The sequence below is a fragment of the Lagopus leucura genome, unplaced genomic scaffold (assembly GCF_019238085.1).
Source record: "Lagopus leucura isolate 7727_CA_CO unplaced genomic scaffold, USGS_WTPT01 Super-Scaffold_1, whole genome shotgun sequence".
NCBI classification, from domain to species: Eukaryota; Metazoa; Chordata; class Aves; order Galliformes; family Phasianidae; genus Lagopus; species Lagopus leucura.
Genome location: NW_024962250.1, coordinates 35940320 through 35958205, shown reverse-complemented (window position 1 = coordinate 35958205; position 17886 = coordinate 35940320). Strand labels below are relative to the sequence as shown.

The 17886-nt window shown below is 43.9% G+C and overlaps 1 protein-coding gene and 1 long non-coding RNA gene across 2 annotated transcripts; both read left to right on the top strand.

Annotated features, from left to right (window-relative positions):
- Positions 1 to 1989: 1989 nt before the first annotated feature.
- LOC122178619 lies at positions 1990 to 3135 on the top strand. The gene is made up of 3 exons (XR_006178412.1): positions 1990 to 2031; positions 2141 to 2207; positions 3041 to 3135. It is a non-coding gene; the product is annotated as an uncharacterized LOC122178619 (long non-coding RNA).
- A 6835-nt stretch (positions 3136 to 9970) lies between these two features.
- Positions 9971 to 16780, top strand: PPP1R36 (protein phosphatase 1 regulatory subunit 36). Its single transcript, XM_042869601.1, has 5 exons — positions 9971 to 10044; positions 11053 to 11092; positions 12331 to 12512; positions 12596 to 12784; positions 13593 to 16780. Exons 1-5 carry the CDS (start codon positions 9971 to 9973, stop codon positions 13762 to 13764), a joined length of 657 nt encoding a protein of 218 aa, XP_042725535.1. The 3' UTR covers positions 13765 to 16780.
- Positions 16781 to 17886: the final 1106 nt, after the last annotated feature.

The window sequence follows — 17886 nt, the reverse complement described above, 5'->3', positions numbered from 1 at the left end:
AGATGCAGCAGAAGGACATGGTGTAGTGGGCATGGTGGTGATGGGTTGATGGTTGGATGAGACGATTTTAGTGGTCTTTTCCAACCTCCACGATTCTATGATTCTATTACATTTATCCCATTAATGGAGAAAAACAGAAATAGGCATTTACTCTGTACTGCTCTCAAGATGAATCTACTTCAATTGCTGAAAGTGTGTGCAAGTCCTGCCGTGTGCCTGAAACCATGTGCTGGAGCAGCAGTGCTGACAGCAAGGGCCAAGTTGCTTCCCTGGCATCAAGGGATGGAGGTCCACAGGCTGATGCATGGCAGTGAGCACTGCAGGACTGCAAACCTTTTGGGAAACCAGAGTTCTGCAGGAGAGAAATTGCACGTACCTGCGCTTTGCATTTCTGTGGCAGCTGAGGAGCAAGACTTTACCTGGCTGAAATACTTCCATACATTTAACGACTGGGGAAAAGCTACATCCTCCCCTCTTCCCTTCCCAAGCTCAGGGCAGGCAGGGTGGTTCCTGCTGCCATACTGGCAGCTCCCACGCCTTGGTCATAGTAGAGCTGGGCTACTCACTTGTTCCTTGACCACAGGCTGATGCAGGTGCCTTTCATGGTCTGAGTCTCAGCAGCTCCAGCAAACTTGTCTCATGGTTTTCAGAATGCAGCTGGCTCTGCGTGGTGCTCTCTGGGGCAGGAATAAATTCCCCAGCCATGTTTGCTGCCTCTGCCATTTGTAGTCCCCCAAAAAATTTTTACATTTTGCATTTAAAATACATCATTCCAGAGACAAAACCCTCTTCTATTTTCCTACACAAAGTATTAGTGGACCTGAAGGTCAGGTGCATATATGTACATTAACATAATATGGTTAAGATGGAAATTAAAAGAAGGTTCCTATTCATTGATGTTGTTAGGATCAAGATGGCAAAGCCACTTGAGATACAGATGATTTGAAGGGTTTCTGTGATGCAGGAGACAGCAGAAGAACCTTTGCTTATTCTGTGCTTCTGCATTCTTGAAATCAGTGTCTCATGTGGCCCTCACTACAACCCAGTTATTTTCTTTGTGTCAATTAGAAGATGAAATACATGTGTTTTTGTATCGTGGCGAGTTGACCTCTTTGCACTGCTGTTAGAAGTGTAAATTCATACTACTGCATTCTCACACTCCAGCTCCAGTCCAGCAGCTGAGGAAGGCCTTAACGAAGGAGAAAACGCTCACTTTCAGGAAATATGTGTCAAGACATTAAAGAGGTAGTTCAACTCCACTGAGCTAGCTCAAGAAGGAACGCGATTATTAGGGTGGAATATTTCATCACTTGTAGGAGGATCGTGTCTGAACACAACAGGTGAAGCAGGAGCCACCTGTCATTTCAGCAGGGTGGATAAGTGGTCTGAGCAGAGAAGCAGGGCCAGACATGCCCCGTGCTGAATGCCAGCTCAGGCAGTAGCCTGCTGTGAGTTTGGTAAAGGCGTTCAGGTCTCTCAGAATGAGGTAAGAATTCTCATCTACTCTAAAGAGTATTGTGAGGTAATTAATTCACCTTTGTGAGGCACTTCAAAGATTAAAGTATTATTATTAATTTTATAAATTCACAATGTGGTGTGGCTGACTTTCATCCATTACTTAAAACATCTTTGATCTAAATAATATAGTCGCAATTTATTATATTAGCAACTAAAAGGGCAAACTCAGAACAACCTTGGAGGTGACATGTCCTATTTCTCCCAACATTCCCGGCCTGCTTTGTGGTTATAATAGTTGAAAGTTATTTTGGGGTATCTGCCAAACACACTTAACTGCCCAGCTTTGTGAAACTGCATGCAATAAAGGCTGTACATACCAGGTAGATAACGTGACTGTTCTGTGACTGGAATTAACAATGTCTTTAAATACTACATATTGGTCAACTGCTAGCATTTTCCAAGATGAATGCAGTGCTACAGTCCCTGAAAAAAGGCTTGCTGACAACAAGGAAAAAATTCATAAGCTGTCAAAGTGGATAAAACATGAATATGTCACACTGGATGATGTCAAATGTGAGTAATTGTTGGTCTACTGCATCAGCAAGGCATTGCCCATAGAAGTATTTCTACTGCTGTTGAGCAATTCTTGGAGAAGCTATTATTTTTTTTGCTCTGTTTTCAGATCTTGCTTTCCTTTTGAGAGAAGAAAATGAGTCACATCGCATGCTACCATTTGCAGCAGTTATGGGGTATGTCATTTAGAATCTGTTTTGAGAATCGTGTGTGTATCAGGAAACAGAGGCACTATCCTGTGAGAAGTTTCAAATCTCTTCTCTGGTGGTTAATGGGAAGCAAATACATTTTCTCCTTGATGTGCAGAAAAATAATCCTACCATTTGCTTGAAAGCATTCTACTCTGTTAGCTAAAGGAAGCCAAGGCCTTGGGCCTAAAAATCCAAACACCGTTATTCATCTTAGCCTAAGTTAAATTCAGTGTTTGGCAAAGCATCTGTCACGCTGCCTGCACCAGGAGGGCCTCACACAACAGGGCATCCAGGCTGCCTGCTTGTGCTGCTGCTGTTCCAGCCAGAATGCAGAGCTCATTGGTTGCTGCTGTATTTATCAGCATTACTTCCCTGTATGCTAAAAGCAAGGAGGCAGTTGGCAGAGCACTGTCTTAAGGGTGTACCCCTGAGATCACCAGGGCTAGGCAGTGCCTGCACTGCCTTTGTTTGAAGAATGTACCTGTATATTTTGAGTCTCAGCCATACTGTCCTTTGGGAAGGGGAGGGGAATCTTAGTTACCCCTGTTTTCTTTGAAGGAGAATGCTGCTCTTTCAGCATGCTTCGTGCACAAAACATGCTTGGAGGATGTAAATGTGGTAATATCTAATTCAGTCCGTGGCTCAGTGTGCTTCTTGGCCTCCGAAGTCTTACTGTGGGATGGAGTGCTCGCTCTGAATGGCTCTCAACCTCATGAGGGTTGCTCAATATAGTGCAGGCCCTTGAGCAAAGACTTTGCTGTTTTTTGTAATAATCTGGTGCTGCAGACTTACCAGTGACATTTCTACCTTTTATTTAGGAATAAGAAACTGGATGAGTTCCTCATGGCCCTGCTTTTCTACATGTCTTTTTACCTGGAAAAAATTGCCTTGGAAAAGAAAACCCAATCCTTGATTTTGTGAGTATAGGACGTCAGGGGTGTAAGTACCCAGAATTTGCCCTAATAAATCCAAACTCATAGGAAAGTTTTTACAGTGGGCTCAGTGGGATTCTGCATGTGAGCAAGGACTATTGCTTGAGCACAAACTGCATGTTGGCCTGGTTGCTATATGGAAATATAAGGAGAAAAACCTCTCAGTTACACCTCTTACGCCTTTGGCTTCTGTGCTTTCCCAGGACATCTGAACTAGTCATTACTATGACCCAAACCTTTGTGTGCCCTGGATCAAATCACCATCCCTCAAATCACATTTCCCAGTAGCAGCATTAGCATCCAGTCCTTTTTGCTTGCAGAAGCACCCACAAAGCACAGCTGAGTTTGCTGGGTGTTAATTTGTGCCGTGGGTCACATTGAACTCATTTCTAACTATGCAAAGCAGGTTCAGATGCCTCTTCAGTGCTACAAACGTGTTACAACATGAGAAATATCTGCTAGGCAAGCAGTTCCCAAGTAAGGGTGTGTGACCACATTTGCTGCCTTGCAAAGTTGGAAGTGGGGATGCCAGAGGAACAGTTGAGGAGCTGCTATGTTATAGGGTTATGTGCCTTGGGTGGGAGTGTTACAGAGCTACAAACCATAATTATAATAAACTTTAATGATTTGCTGGACTCTTTGATAATCTTGGAGAATTGATTGATTAATTCATTAAAACACTCAAAATTGTTTACTTCACAAGTAATGAAGGCTTATATAAAGAGGGGCTGATTTATCTGAAGAAGAGATGGTTGGAGGATTGCTGGTCTTGAGCAATTCATTCCATTTCCATAGATTGCCAGGTGTTTCTCTCATTGTGCAAAGAATAATTCATACATAAAGAAAATCATCAACATAATTTCATACACAAAAGTCTTAGGTCCATGAGGATGAAGAAGACCCTGCCTTGGCCATGACATCTCAGCATGGCTCATGTCATCAGCTGGTATGGAAAATACAGAAGCAGACTCAAACAAAGAGGAGTTTGGACCTATTGTAACATGGGTTTCTATTTCTTGGGTCAGGGGGACTGTGACTAGTAGCTACCAGCTATAAGCACTGGATAATCTCTGCCAGAAGACACTTGTTGCTGTGTTGTGGCGTGCAGTGCTCCCAGAGTGACTGCTGTCTTTCTGTGGGAAGCATGTAGGAGCTCTGAGCTTCCCAAAGGGATATTTGCAATACTGCTATGTTGAGATTCATTTCCTCCCCTGAAGGGAAGTGGCTTCCTTGCCAGGATTGCTTGCATGTAGTGTAACATCAGAGAAGGTCAAAGAAGAGACATTTACCATGCAAAAGTCAGGATATTGATCTATCAAAGCATAAATACAAAGAAGAAAAATAAAATTACAAAAGGCATATTTAGATCTTACTTAATGTTGAAGTTTATCCTTAATTGTTCTTGCACCTAAGCTGACATGGAGGAGCAGGCATGAAGAACTTTCTGACACTGCAGCTTCGCTGTGTCCAAGACTTCCTATTTCCTCCCTTATCTACCTGGTCTAATTCTGAACTTAGTCTATGTTGTATTTCAAATCAAAAGTAAGAAGCACTGCCTTCTTCCTTCTGTGCAGTAAAGTTCTGGAGTAGTCTTCTAGTAGGAAGTAGTGGGGACAAGGGAGAAAAGTACTTTTTTTTCTGAAGATGGATCTCTGTGAGCTCATGGAAGGGGTTTTATAACCATATAATAGAATCATAATAACAGAAAATTACACTTCTGATAAGAATCCTTTGGTATGTGATATGCTTATGTATTTGAGAGGATGTGAAGGAAAACTGCACAGCCATTTGCTTTCCTGTACCCATCCCACATAAATCCCATGCTCAGGGCTGTTCCAAGTTGTCTGTTCATGAAGAAAAACCCCTCCCCTTCCTTCTTGATGTAATTTAATTTCAGAGGCTTTTTGCTTTCCTGTGTAGTACTGGCTATATGCCACAGGCAGAGACAGACTGGAGGCAGGACATGCTGGTACCCCTCCATGCGTCTGGTTTGTGACACCTATAATTTGCTCAGAGTTAAACTGACAGACAGGTTACTTGAAGACTGGGCTTGATGACCTGCCTACTCCTTTAGCAGCCTGATGTTCCCACACAGCAGACACATCCAATGTCTGTGTAGTTCTTGAGCTGCTCTTACAGACCTTGTGTGTGCTAACCTCCCGAAGCAGAAGACCATCCTTGTCTAAGACCATCCTTAAGAAGGCATTGCTTTTGCACACTGTATTTTCTTATGTCAGAAGGAGTTCCTGTAGGAGTAAACCAGTATGAATCTAGATGTCTGAAACTCCTTGTGACCTTATCTTCTCTTGATGCTACGCCGATTCTTTGTAAATCTAAGCTTGAGGTTTGCCTGGCTTATTTTAGGTTCAGGAAGATCTTGTAACCAACTTCAAAAGCAACCAACCAGTTTTCCAAAGCAGCAGGCGTGAAGCATTGCCCTGCTGGAGACAGCCTGAGAGTATTCACCTCTGAAATATGCAACTAAGAACAAAAGCTAAACAGTGGTGAATGAAACATGAATGGAACACAGACTATTATATCTGTCCTGCATTTTTTTCCCCCCTTACTTTCTTTCATGTCTTTTAAGGAGAATCTGCTGAATTTTATCAGCAATTATCCTTGAGAAGCCTGGAGTAATTGTCCTAATTATTAAAGGTGGGTTGTGTGGGAAGCTTTACAGCTGGAGGCCATCAGGGACAGATAAAACAGCTTTCCCCAGAGTGGAAGGAGGCTGGCAACTTTTAGGCCTGCAGCGCTCCCAGTTCTAGGAGACAGCTGGGTGGATTACAGGGGAAATAGAAAGCTCTTTGGCTTGGCATTTCCTTAGCGTTTGATCTGAAGTGGTTTAAAATACAGGCTTGTGGGGTCAGCCATTCCTATTTAGAGGCCATCCCAAAAGTGCTTTGTGTGCCTTTCTGAAGAGGAGTAAGTGGTGTCTCTGAATGAGCCAACCCCTCTGCTCCAGGCTGCTCAATTGCAGAGTCTGTGCCTGGAGACATCCCTGTGCACCTCTAGGGCTTTCATGTAGGCTGTGAAAAGGGTTCATAAGCTATGTGAGATCAAAGACAGCAACCTAAAAAGCTGCAGGCGTGGAGCCTGCAAGTTCTGTAGGGCAAAAGAGGCTGTCTGAGTCCAAGCACCAGGCCTGGCAGTCCCTGCAGTGCTGCGGAGCTGTGCTGGGAGCTCCTGAGCTTGGCCTTGATGCAACGTGAAGGTGTTGTCATGTGGTGTGTTGGCTTGTGTTCCCGAAAGACATGATTACTTCTCAGGAACTGTCATTCTTTCTAGCATCCCTACCTAATTTTATTTTTTTTTTTCTTTTTTGTTTTTCTTTTAAACAGGTCTGTGATTTTTCTGGAAAATAAAGCAATGGATGATGTGTTGGCAAAGTTAGCAGTGGCCAAGATTTACCTTGCCAAAGTTTACAGTAACTTTGTTCTTGAGAGAGGCATAGCCGAGAAGAGTCACACATCTCGTCGAAAGTAAGCCAAGAAATGATTTTCCTTGACAAGTCAAGGGCCGCAGCAGCCCAAGGCCTCTTTTGAGTGATACCAGTGAAGGCTCAAGGCCGTGCTTCTTGTCAGTCTAAGGGTTACGAGAGGACGATGAGGTCTGGTGAGGTATTGGAACAGGCTGCCTGGGAAGGAAGGGAGTTGCTGTTCCTCAAAGTTTTCAAGAAAAGGATAAATGTTGCACTGAGTGACTTGGCCTAGAGTGGTCACAGGCATGGGCAGATGGTTGGACTGGATGATCTCAGTAGTCTTTCCAACCTTTATGATTCTATGAGATACAGATGTGCACTGATCTCCCTGCGGTTCTAGCTAGTAACTAGCTCCAGAAGTGTTTCTGATGAGCTGTTGCCAACTGATTTGACACAACAAGTTGTAGCAGCGTTCTGGATACCAGATGGTGAAATTCTAGCCCTGGTATGCGGAAGCCTTGCTAGATATACAGAGCAGGAAACTTTGTTGGGTTCAGTGTGAAAGTCAGCAGGGCAAAAAGCAAGGCCAACCACACATCTCACCCCTGCCATTTTGACTACACCTTGAAAGAAAATAGTTGTGTGCTTGCTGGTTGCCATTGATACCTGCGTAAGTTTCTGTTTATACCAACTCAGAGAGCCTAAGACTGTTAGTGAGTGCAGGAGAACATGCTCCTGAAGAGCAGCAAATGAAGGGACTAGAGACAAGAAAAGGTTGTGCTTGGGAACTATGGGTGTTAGAAGAGTAAGGAAGCAGGGAAGATAGATTAGACTGGTAGAGATCTTCTTGAGATTAGACTGGTTGAGATCTTCTCAGAGCAGTTTCAGGCACATTTCTCCAATATCAGTTGCTGTGAAACTGCTGCCAGTCCTCCCTAGGAGTCACAATCCTTCTCCTGCCTTTCTGCAACATGGCTTCTGGCAGCCTTACTGTTGTCTGCAATTGGAGGAACCTGGATTTCCTCCTAGTCAAGAGGGGAAGGTACAGGGTGGAAGTAAAGGGGAACTGGAGACTGCTGTTCCAGTAGGGCTTTCATTTTAGTGTGCTCCCATGTCACAAATCAGTGGATCCCGAAATTGAACAGCACATTCTTTCTGTATCCTGGCACATTGGTATTTCACAGGGTATTCCTGGCAGTGGTGTTGTGTACCAAATTCCTGCTTCTAGATTTCTGCTGAGTAGAGCATCCCATTAACCTTCCTGTTGGCTGGACAGGGAACATCACGACAGCATTCACTGTTTCTATTGGGTGGCCCTAATGCCTGCACTTATGAGACCCAGTATGAGTGCAGAAAAGCAGCTTGAATCCGAGGACTGGATGCAGCTGGATAGAACAGCCTGTGCTGCATACCCAGCTGGTTAGCTCTGCTGCCTGTTTACTCATTGTATTGTCTGGTGGACAGCAATATGCAGGATTGAGAAAAGAGGTCTAGTGGCAAACACACACAAAGAGAGAGAACCAAACCCAACGGCATGGGAATGAGAGCAGAGAGCTGAAATAGGAAACTGTCTTCTTTAGTATTTCCATCACAGTCGGGGTTAGAAACTGGCAGTGGCTTGGGACGCTGATGTCTGGGCTGTAAAAACACAGAGAGCCAGAAAAGGGCTGTGTCTTAACACATTTGCAGTGTAAGGTGTTGCATGAAGAGAGACCAGAGTTACTCATAGCAGGGTGGTGGTAGCTGACTCCAGCGGACTTCAGAGTTAGGCTAATGCTGAGCATGTCACAACACACAGCACTTCTCATACCATGCAGCAATTACATAAATATAAACCCTTCCAAGCTGACTCAGTTTAGCCTTAAATGTTATCTGGAGCCTCCCAGATCATCATTACATGAACTGCCAAAAACAGGAGCTAAGGGACAGAACTGATTAAGACTCTCAATTGTAAAAGCAGATTAGGAATTTTCTCAGTGCACATACTTTGGGATAGAAAATGTCCTTTGTCAAAATGGAAACTGTGGCAAGGGTTACTTTTGATATATATTTTTTTTTTAACTTGAAAAATGTTTGATTTAAAAGCTGAGAAACTATTGGTAATTTATAACTCCTAGTTTTATGATATTTGGTTATAACCCATCCATGGTGTTGAAGCTTTTGCTTCTTCTGGTAATTCACCATAGCAACATATTACAGAAATGTTATGCTATGTTGGGAAACTGTTTTTCCTTCCAGATACGCCAAATGTCCGTGTATTCATATGCAATTATTGATCTTCCATGTGAAGTCTTTCTCTGAATATTTTAAAGAAAGAAGATTAGATGGAGGACATCCTCATTGTAACCATCTGTATGAATTGTAAACTGCAGCATTAGAACCTTAGTTTGATATCCTCCCAGACTGGAATTTGAGGGAGTCCCTCCAGACCTGTTATTTGTGTGTTAGCATTAGTTCTTTTGTGCCTCCAACGCTGAGGAAGGAATAGGTGTGTCTGGCTTTCTCCTTTTAAGTTGATGGGGGTTGCGCAACCTTTTTGTGGTGCCAGCTTCCTTATGGGCATTTGTCATAATGGGAAAAATACAAAGCGTTCCCAAAGCAGCAGGCATCAATGGCACAAACAGAGTCAGCCCTTACAAACCCTGAAGCTGACTTGATCCGTGAACCTAGAGTCACAGCTGTAGTTGAGGGAGCTGCTAAAGCACACGAAGCGTTACCCCATGTGCACAGAACAGTAGTTCCTGTAGATATCTGAAGCCATTATCTTCTTAGATCCAAACCCCATGCTTACCTCAGCTGTGCTGATGTCGTCTTCCATGCATGAGCTCCTTCTGTCACCCTGGTAGCTCCAAGAAAGCACTGTTCCTGTATTTCTAGAAGTCATGATGTTCTTTGCTCACTCCTTCACGTGTTTCTTGCAAATCCTGTCCTGAATCTCAATGCAAGTTTGATGTTTTCCTAACCCTTTCTGTATTTCCCTAGGTAATTAGCAACTGTGCCCTAGACATGGGAGATACCTTCTAGTTCAATGCTTATCTTAGGAAGCTTTATTTCAAGCAGGTCTCTTAGCCTAATACCTTATCTGAGGGAATAAAGCATTGGGGGAAAGAAGGGTGGAGACCCCCTATTTGATTTTAATTATTGGTGTTAGTTTCTGTTGCTGGCCTCTGTATAGGTTCCTCTGCTAAACTGGGAAGTGATTCTAAGACACCGCATGAGCTATCTAATGCTGAAAGGCAAAGCAGAGTTTTACATTAAGGTTTAAGAAGCTGGGGTTGCATGATGTTCCTCTGCTCGGGTATTCTGAAGACAAAATATTGTGCTTTTCCAGAATTCATAAGGAATCGAAAGCACTGAAGTTATCTGGGAGATCTGCTTGAACCAATGGCCATGCCATGCTTGAAGATTCAGGTTTCTTTTCCCTTGCGCAACAAGGGAGTTTGGGTTCTCACCTGAAGCATCAGGAGAGGTATGACTGGTGAGGGCTAGGCAGGGAGATGCATGGTCCTCCTGCTCAATATACCTATCAGTGAAAGTTAGGAAATTGTAAATAGAGATACGGGACTGAAAGGTGTTACCTTCGTGGTCTGCAGTGTTTCTGGGGTGATGGCAGCTGGGTGTGCTCCAGGGGTGTGGAACAGTTGATGCCATCAGGAAGGTAAGGGACATTTCAGGAGTTGGTGAGTTGGCACAGAGGCAGGATTTCACTTGTATCTGGCGGAGTGGAGCCAGATCTGTGGAGATCTGAAAGCTGGCAAACTTGCTTTCCCTTACACAGGGATGAGCTGTGCTAGCTTCAGGAGAATGGAGTGGCTTTTGGGATGTGTGCATCACCCCCCGCTTTGATGGCTGTTTCCGTGATGGACAGTCATTTGTCTTTCCATGAGAATCCCCAGGCACAAGTGGGTGGTGTGAATATCTCTTAAGCTTCCACTGGGCAAACTGCACTTTAACAAAGTGCACTTTGTCATTTTTGTACATGTTTTACATTTCCTCTTGGAAATGCATCAGGGTTTTCCCTTCTGTTTTTCGAAGTATATTGTCTCAACGTTGGCCTGGCTTTGTACTCTTGGTAGCTCTGCTACCAGCGATGTCAGGAAGAGTTTTCTGTTTGCTTCAATGGGAACTGGGTTAGATCAGTCCTGGCCATTTTTGAGAGGCCCAAGCAGAGGGTTCAGTTTACATAGCATAGTGGGGAGCCTCGCCTGCTGTTCACATCCAGCTTTGTTTGTTGGATTTAATTAAATGAGCCATACAGTATTTTGCATTTTCTACTTCTGACGCAATGCAGAAGTCCTGTTGTTCTCTTAGACAGTGGGTCTCTGCACGCTCGTAATGAGGATTCACCAGCAGCAACTTACTGCTGTGGTGAAATGCCAGCTTGGCAGTAGCCTCGTGAATCGTGTTCAGTGCTGTGTTAGGAGGACTGAAAGGATGATGGCTGCTATTAATTTTGTGCTCTTTTTCACTGCTTTAGGAGAAAAACATCTTTGCAGAAAGATCGGAACTTCTTTGAGGTAAGAAAGATAGAGAGAAAAATGGAGATTTTGACTGAGTGTCAGCCCAGACCGTGTCTCTCCCTTGCACGTTCAAATGGTGCAGACAACCTGCTGCTTTCGTTTTGGTCTTCCCAGTGGTTTGCTTGCACGGCAGAGTACCTTCAGTAAAATTTAACTTCTTGGGCTTAGATTGCAGTGCCTAAATATCACCCCTGTGCCCTGCAGTGCAGGTTTTCAGTCCTGCTGTGACTGTCAGAGCCAAGGCAGTTCCTATCACAGACTGAGATCCCCCTGGGAGGCCTGGTCTGTTGGTTTCTTGCCAATGACCTCATGATTTTTTCTTTCACAGCCTTCTTTCATTTCCATTGTACTTGGCAACATTTTTAGATGGCAGTAAGCTCTTCTGGCCTGCTATATCCAGCCCAATGAGGAATTTGAGCCTCTCTGCGTAGCAGGGCTTTGATAAATTAATATAAAACACTAGGGCCAAAATCATATTTTATACTTCTCAAAATGTACAGACTTTCCTTCAAACAGGAGGACTGTGGATTGAATTTCAAGGGTACACCGTAGTTCCAGTGATACCATCTTTTCAGGAACCTCAGTAGAGGTTTGATTTTCTGGGTGTTGGTTCAGCTGGTGCCAGGAATCACGAGTGTTAACATGGTGTGATAACCTAGACAATCCTATTTAATCAGCAAGCAGATACATGAAGGTAAGATGCAATGAGTTCGTATTTGTTAGTAATATTTTCTGTGATCAAAATGCTGTCATTTAGGGTGGGAATCATCTTGTCTAACTCCAGTTGCCCAAACAATAGCTGTCCCATCATCCTAAGCCCTCAGGCTACTCTGACAGTCATGCAGACAAGGAGAAGCTCAGCCAGGGATGAACTGTTGCCTCTTGGGACAAATGAGTGTGATAAGAACCTCTGCAGAATGACTCATCACACCAGTCTCTTTCCATTGATTATGGAAGGAAACTGGGTGGTGATCCTCAGTTCATTTCATAGTTCCTAGCAATGAAGCTAAACTCAATTGACCAGATTCCGCAAGGTGAGATCCCTCTGAGCTGTGTTTCTAGCCTCATCTCTCTCTGCACCTTTAAAGAAAATGGTACTTTCAGATCTTCACTGGTGAGGTTTGATGTCAGACTTGTTGCTGGCTTTTAGTGCAGTCATGCCAACCTGCTCTGTAGGACACGGTGGGGTTCTGAACCTTTTCCCAGTGAAAATGGGATCCATGTTTTCAATTTAGGGCTTCTACAACTTCTGCAGCTACGTGACTTGGCTTGTGTTCAGACGGAAGCACTTCCAAGTGATTCGGGAAGAAATCGGCAGGCTCCTTTGCTCTGACATGTTCAATCTTGCCTTAAGAGACAGGAACCATGTTTCTTTGCAGACTGCTGATGCAAATGCAGTGAGATTACCACGTCAGAGGTACTCATTTGACATACTGATGAGCCCTTAGGTGACCTGTCCAGTCCGAATACACTAAGATAACATCTCTGTTTTCTTTCAAGACAAGTCAGTGCCAAGCATCCATCCATAAACAGCATGGTTTACCAGCACTCACCTGTGCTCAGCACACTGCTGCCCATACCAAAGGAGAGCGCTCAGTACTGCTCCCAGAGCCACTACTGTCGGGGCAGAGACCCACAGCCCTGCTCGTGTGACATCCTACCAGACTTCTCACAGTTGCTCACTACCAAGTAAGCGATATTTCTTGGCATAAATAGATTTGGCAGTGCTATTAGAGAGTCTGCCAGACAGCTAAGTCTTCCTCGTTGAGAGAAGGACCGTTGGACAACTCTGTGATTCTATGACTGGGAATTTGCCTATGGGAACAGGCAACTACTGTCCATCCTACTGCTTTGTTAACTGGGAAGTATTACTGGGAAAGCCAATAGAAATAGAACCTTTTCCAATGATTAGGATAAAAACAAAAAATTTCAAGCCTGATTGTGCCATATAGGAGGAATGCTACTTTTCCCTCCATCCATTTGTTGCCTTCGTTTTCTGGATCTTTCAGACTTCTGGCAACCTAAAAAATGCACCATACACACAAAATCTTCAGACCTATCTACAACATAAGACTGGTGAATCCAATATTTCCCAAAAAATGAAGCTTGCTACAGATGCACGTGTAATTGCTTCGTGAGCACTTTCAAAACTGGGTGCCTGCTGAGTTTTTATAACTTCTGCACAGTAATTGATGTGCAATAGGGCCAACCTTCTGAGGCAGTGCTCAGTTTCGCTTGGACATACACATTTTGTATTGTGTGCACGCACACTCCAGGCAGAAACGTGACATAATGTGTGAGGTGCTGTGTGTGTATGTGGTTCTTTGTCCCTGGAGCAGAGAAGATAATCTCTGCAGACTGTGTTATTCACAGGCCAGCTAAAGGAGGCAACTTTCTTTGCTGGTTTTTATTGGGAAACTCTGCAAGTTGTTCTCCCTTTCTCCTGTTTTCCTCTGCTTTGTCATGTCAAACTTATTAACACCATGTTTTCTAACAGGGTGGGCATCATTGGAGCTCACTGTAGTGAGTTAAATTCCTTTTTGCTCCAGTCTGATGGGACAATGGAAGAGGAAGAACAAGAACAAGACCAAGAACAAAGAGAAGAACAAGAAAAACTGAGGACTCATTCCTTTGTCCTGACAAAAGATCTGAATTTATCAGCTCTGTGAAGCCCTCAGAAAGGCTTAGTAGAGAGAGTGCTGTATTCTCAAGAGCAAACAGCAGAAGGTGATCGTAACCAGAACAACTAGCTGAAGTTGAGTGGCATGGTTTCACGTTGCTAAGTAAATAATTTTGAAATTGCATCTTAAAAAGCCAAAATCATTTATCAGAGGTGGGGTAGTTTAATGCACAAGCATCTGCATGGGAGACTGAAGACCTGGACTGTAATTCCTGGTCTGTCACTATTCCTCTTTCATCTGAATGCCGCCTTCTCTCCGTTTCTGAGAAATTATTTTACTGACTTATTTTGGGAAGGGCTTTGACACCTGCAGATGAATATGGTCATTGATTTTAATGACAGACTTCTTTTTTTAAAGGATTAGCAAAGTAACCAGGAGACATGACTTACTATGGCCTAAAGTTCCTTAAACTGTCCTTTTAAAGGAACTTACTCTTGAATCTTTGATATATTGTTTACTCCTTTTTTAATTTCCATCACCTCTCATTTAGTTCTAGTATTTTGTAGCCTAATTTGGTAGCCTAATTTATGACTCACTGTGAGAAGAGTTAGCAAAGAGGAATCTTCATGTGAAGTTTACTCAGAATTAACTTTCCAAGTTTTACATTTGCGTTCACATTGGGCAGACAGGTTAGTGCTCTTATGATCATAAAATTGGTGGCAAGACCTTCAAGTGGTGCTTTGCTTGCAGGTTTCCTGGGAGTCTGGTTGGGCAACAGCATGTGCAACTCTCTCTCCCAGCGGCACAAACTACTCCTGGACGGTGCATAGCTGGCTGGACATGCAAGAGGCAATTGTGCTATCACTGCCCTGCAGCAACATGGTTTCTCTACTGAATGATGCAGCAAGATGTTGGCCAATACCTGGAGCTAAGGGAGTCTACTTCATAGCTTCCTTCTCATGGTGTTGGGAGAAGTCTTTCAGTTTCTGCTTTAGGACGCCTTGGCTTGGTCTCAGTTATCTTTGTCTGCATCTGTATCATGCTGTATGGCACACTCTGAGTAAAACCCAATGGTCCTAGTGAGTTCTGTTTTTAAGACACTGTGATAGTAAGCCAAGTCCTCAGTGATGGCTTTGGGCCATCTAACAACAGCCTTGAACTTTCTAGAAAGGATTGAGAAATACTTTGAAGTTCAGGTCCTTTAGTCAGCAGAGTCCTTTCCAGGGTTACCTTCTCAGGGCTGAGCTCTGCTTTTTCTGAGGCAATGGATGTCTAACACAGACACCCCATACCTGTTTAAGCATGTAAGCAAGACCTGGCAGCCTTGCACACATGACAGTGAGTCATCCTTCCAGCAGGAGAGAGTGAGTCAGAAAGGGCAGTTGACAAGCTTTATTTATCGGTCTCCTGTTATTTGGCCCGGGAGAATTTCACTCTGAAAAACCCACCCTTGTTAATGACAGGCAGAGCTCAGAAGTGTATCATGAGACTACTGGCTTTTATTCCCATAGGCTTTGCATGCAGTGTCATTATCAGGAAGTCACGGCAGATTGGCCATTTCCATGCATTTCTTTTTTCACAGGGACTCTGAGCATGCCAGCTGCATCAGAACAACCTGCCCAACCTAGGGTTGCCATAAGCAATACAAATTCAAATGCCTCCGAGTGATGAAAAGAGCCAGGGGTTCTGTGCAGCAGCATTTACTGAGTTCCCATTTACTTTCTTCTCTTAGGGCTGACTTGCTCAGAACTTTAATCAAATGCTGCTAGCATACCCTTGTGTCTTGATAATGTCTTGGATTATGGTTGTGCCACTCACAGGCTCCATATAGGGTGTGTCAGGCTTTCGAGTGTACGTGTCTATTTTCAGAAGTTATTTTGCTCTGTTGTAGAAATTCACACCAAGAAGAAAGTTGGCAGGAAACTTTGCAGCTCAGAGATGGAAAAAGAAACAGAGGAAAAAAAAAAAGAAACGTCTGCCTGATGATTAATGAAGGAAAACCTGCCCGGAGAGGTTTCAGGCTTTGCGCTTGGGAGAGAGGTGGCATTGCAGCAGGGAGATCCACCGAGACGTGGAATGACCACTGTGTGTAGTTGTGGTATGGAAAGAAGCAGTATAGACTTCATCCATTCTATCTGTATTCTGGAGGGGTTCAGGGCAGTAACCCATGAAGGCAGCACTCACAGCAGCAGTGCTGCAGGGCTTAGCAATCTGAGCCCACATGGCAGGGCCTGGGGCTCTTGCAAGTTCTTTGTGGTCCTGTTGGTTCATCTTGTTCTGTTAGAGGCTGGTGTCTGATATACAGGGAAAAGCAGTCTGAGCCTTCTCGTTTTCCTCTGCAAGAAAGATAGGTCAAAAGCAGCACTTTATCAGCTAATAACAGGTTTTGTCCATTTTTATGTGGATTCAGACATGTATTCGTGCACTTACATTTGCTGCATAGGAGAATAACACTTCCGTATGCCTTTGGTAATATGGCTTTTTGTTGCTTCCAGCCAAGTAGGGACCTAACAGATGCTGCAGTGGTGAAAGGCACCATCTTGTTTCATAATCCTGCCAGTGTCCCTCCTCTGCCTGGGGTCCACCATTTTACTCCATCTCCTTTGCCCTCTCAGTTAAACAAAAGATTCAGGAATCCTTGACAGAGCTCTGAAGATGCTTCTCATCGCTCCTGTTTGTTCTGCTGCTCATCTCCCTCTCAAAGCCAAGCTGCATCTACCAACCAGACACCCCAGGAGAAATAGCAGCTCCTTTGTACAGATTGCTGACACCATCACCTTGGCTGCTCCTCACCAGGGGATGGGCGTGATGCTTGTGATGCCTTTTTACCTCCAGTTATGCTGGGGGAAAGAGCGCGGCGGTGAGACTGGAGACCAGGCAATGATTTGCACTACGAGAGGAAGCTGTCAGTCTGGATTTTCTTAAGCAAAGCTTCCAAATGGTGGTGGCATGTGTTCCTGCACTGGATGGGACTAAAACCTTCACCTTGCAAGCAAACCACACTGGAATTATCATGCACCGGTTATGGTTCTTGTGGCTCAGGCTATATCAGAATGTTTGTGGTGAGATTTTTACAGTTTGCAACAAAAATAAAACAAACTGCAATTCACAGAATGTGGAGATATTCTTACTCTGGCTCATCTTCATGTGAGAAAGCTTGAAAGAACAGGCTGTAATTATCCTGTCATCTGTTACAGCCCTTCCATTTGGAAGAGATATAATAATATTAATGCAGTGTATTTCTTGGTGTCATTATTTACAAAACAATAAATAGTCTTTTTTCCTTTTCTTTGAATACAGTAGAAACAATCACAAATTGTTTCTGTACACACATTCCTGAGACTGCTGGTCCCAACAAGGTCTGACTTCCAAAGAGTTCCCTCTGTGATGCTCCTTACTTTTCCCCCTCTGTACCAAGCCAACACAAGCACTGCAGCTATGATGGTGTCTCGGCAAGTACAGCAGTTCCTGAATTTGCAGTCCTGCTGTGGAAACTAGATCTCTGGAGAGGGCTTCCATTGTTCATCTGTCTTTACTATGTTATAAAGGATAGTTATTCCTTCTACTGAACCTGGCATAGTATGCATGACATGTTTTTACTGTGCTGTATAGGTATTGTGGATTAAGACTTGCCCGAAGGCTGCCATTAGCATTTTTTCAATGTAATCATCAAGAGAAGGAGGTGCAACATCTAATTTAGGTGTTTATAGCAGGTCGTCTTAAGACAGTGCCCAGATCTCTATATTGATTGGACTTGGAGACGTGGTGTTGCAGACCTGGATAGGCAAGGGATTGACCTACCCTTTGTCCTTTGTACTCAGAAGCTGTAAGAGCTCTCACCCCTGAAGTGCTGTGATTTATACATTTTAGGAAAGAGGAGGGCGAGATGTAAGAGGTGGTTGTGCTCTGTACAAGGAGGAGCAGCTCAGGTGCATGGAGTTCTGTGCACTGTGTGATGGGCTGGTCAGAAGCTTATGGGACAGGATCAGAGGAAAGGCAAACACAGGTAACATTGTGGTAGGCATTTGCTACAGATCACCTAGTCAAAAAGACAAAACAGATGAAGCCTCCAGAAACATGAAATAAGTGTCAGTGTTTCAAGTCTTGACTTTTACAGGAGATATTAACCAACATGACATCTGCTGGGCAGGAAACAGTAGGGCATAAGCA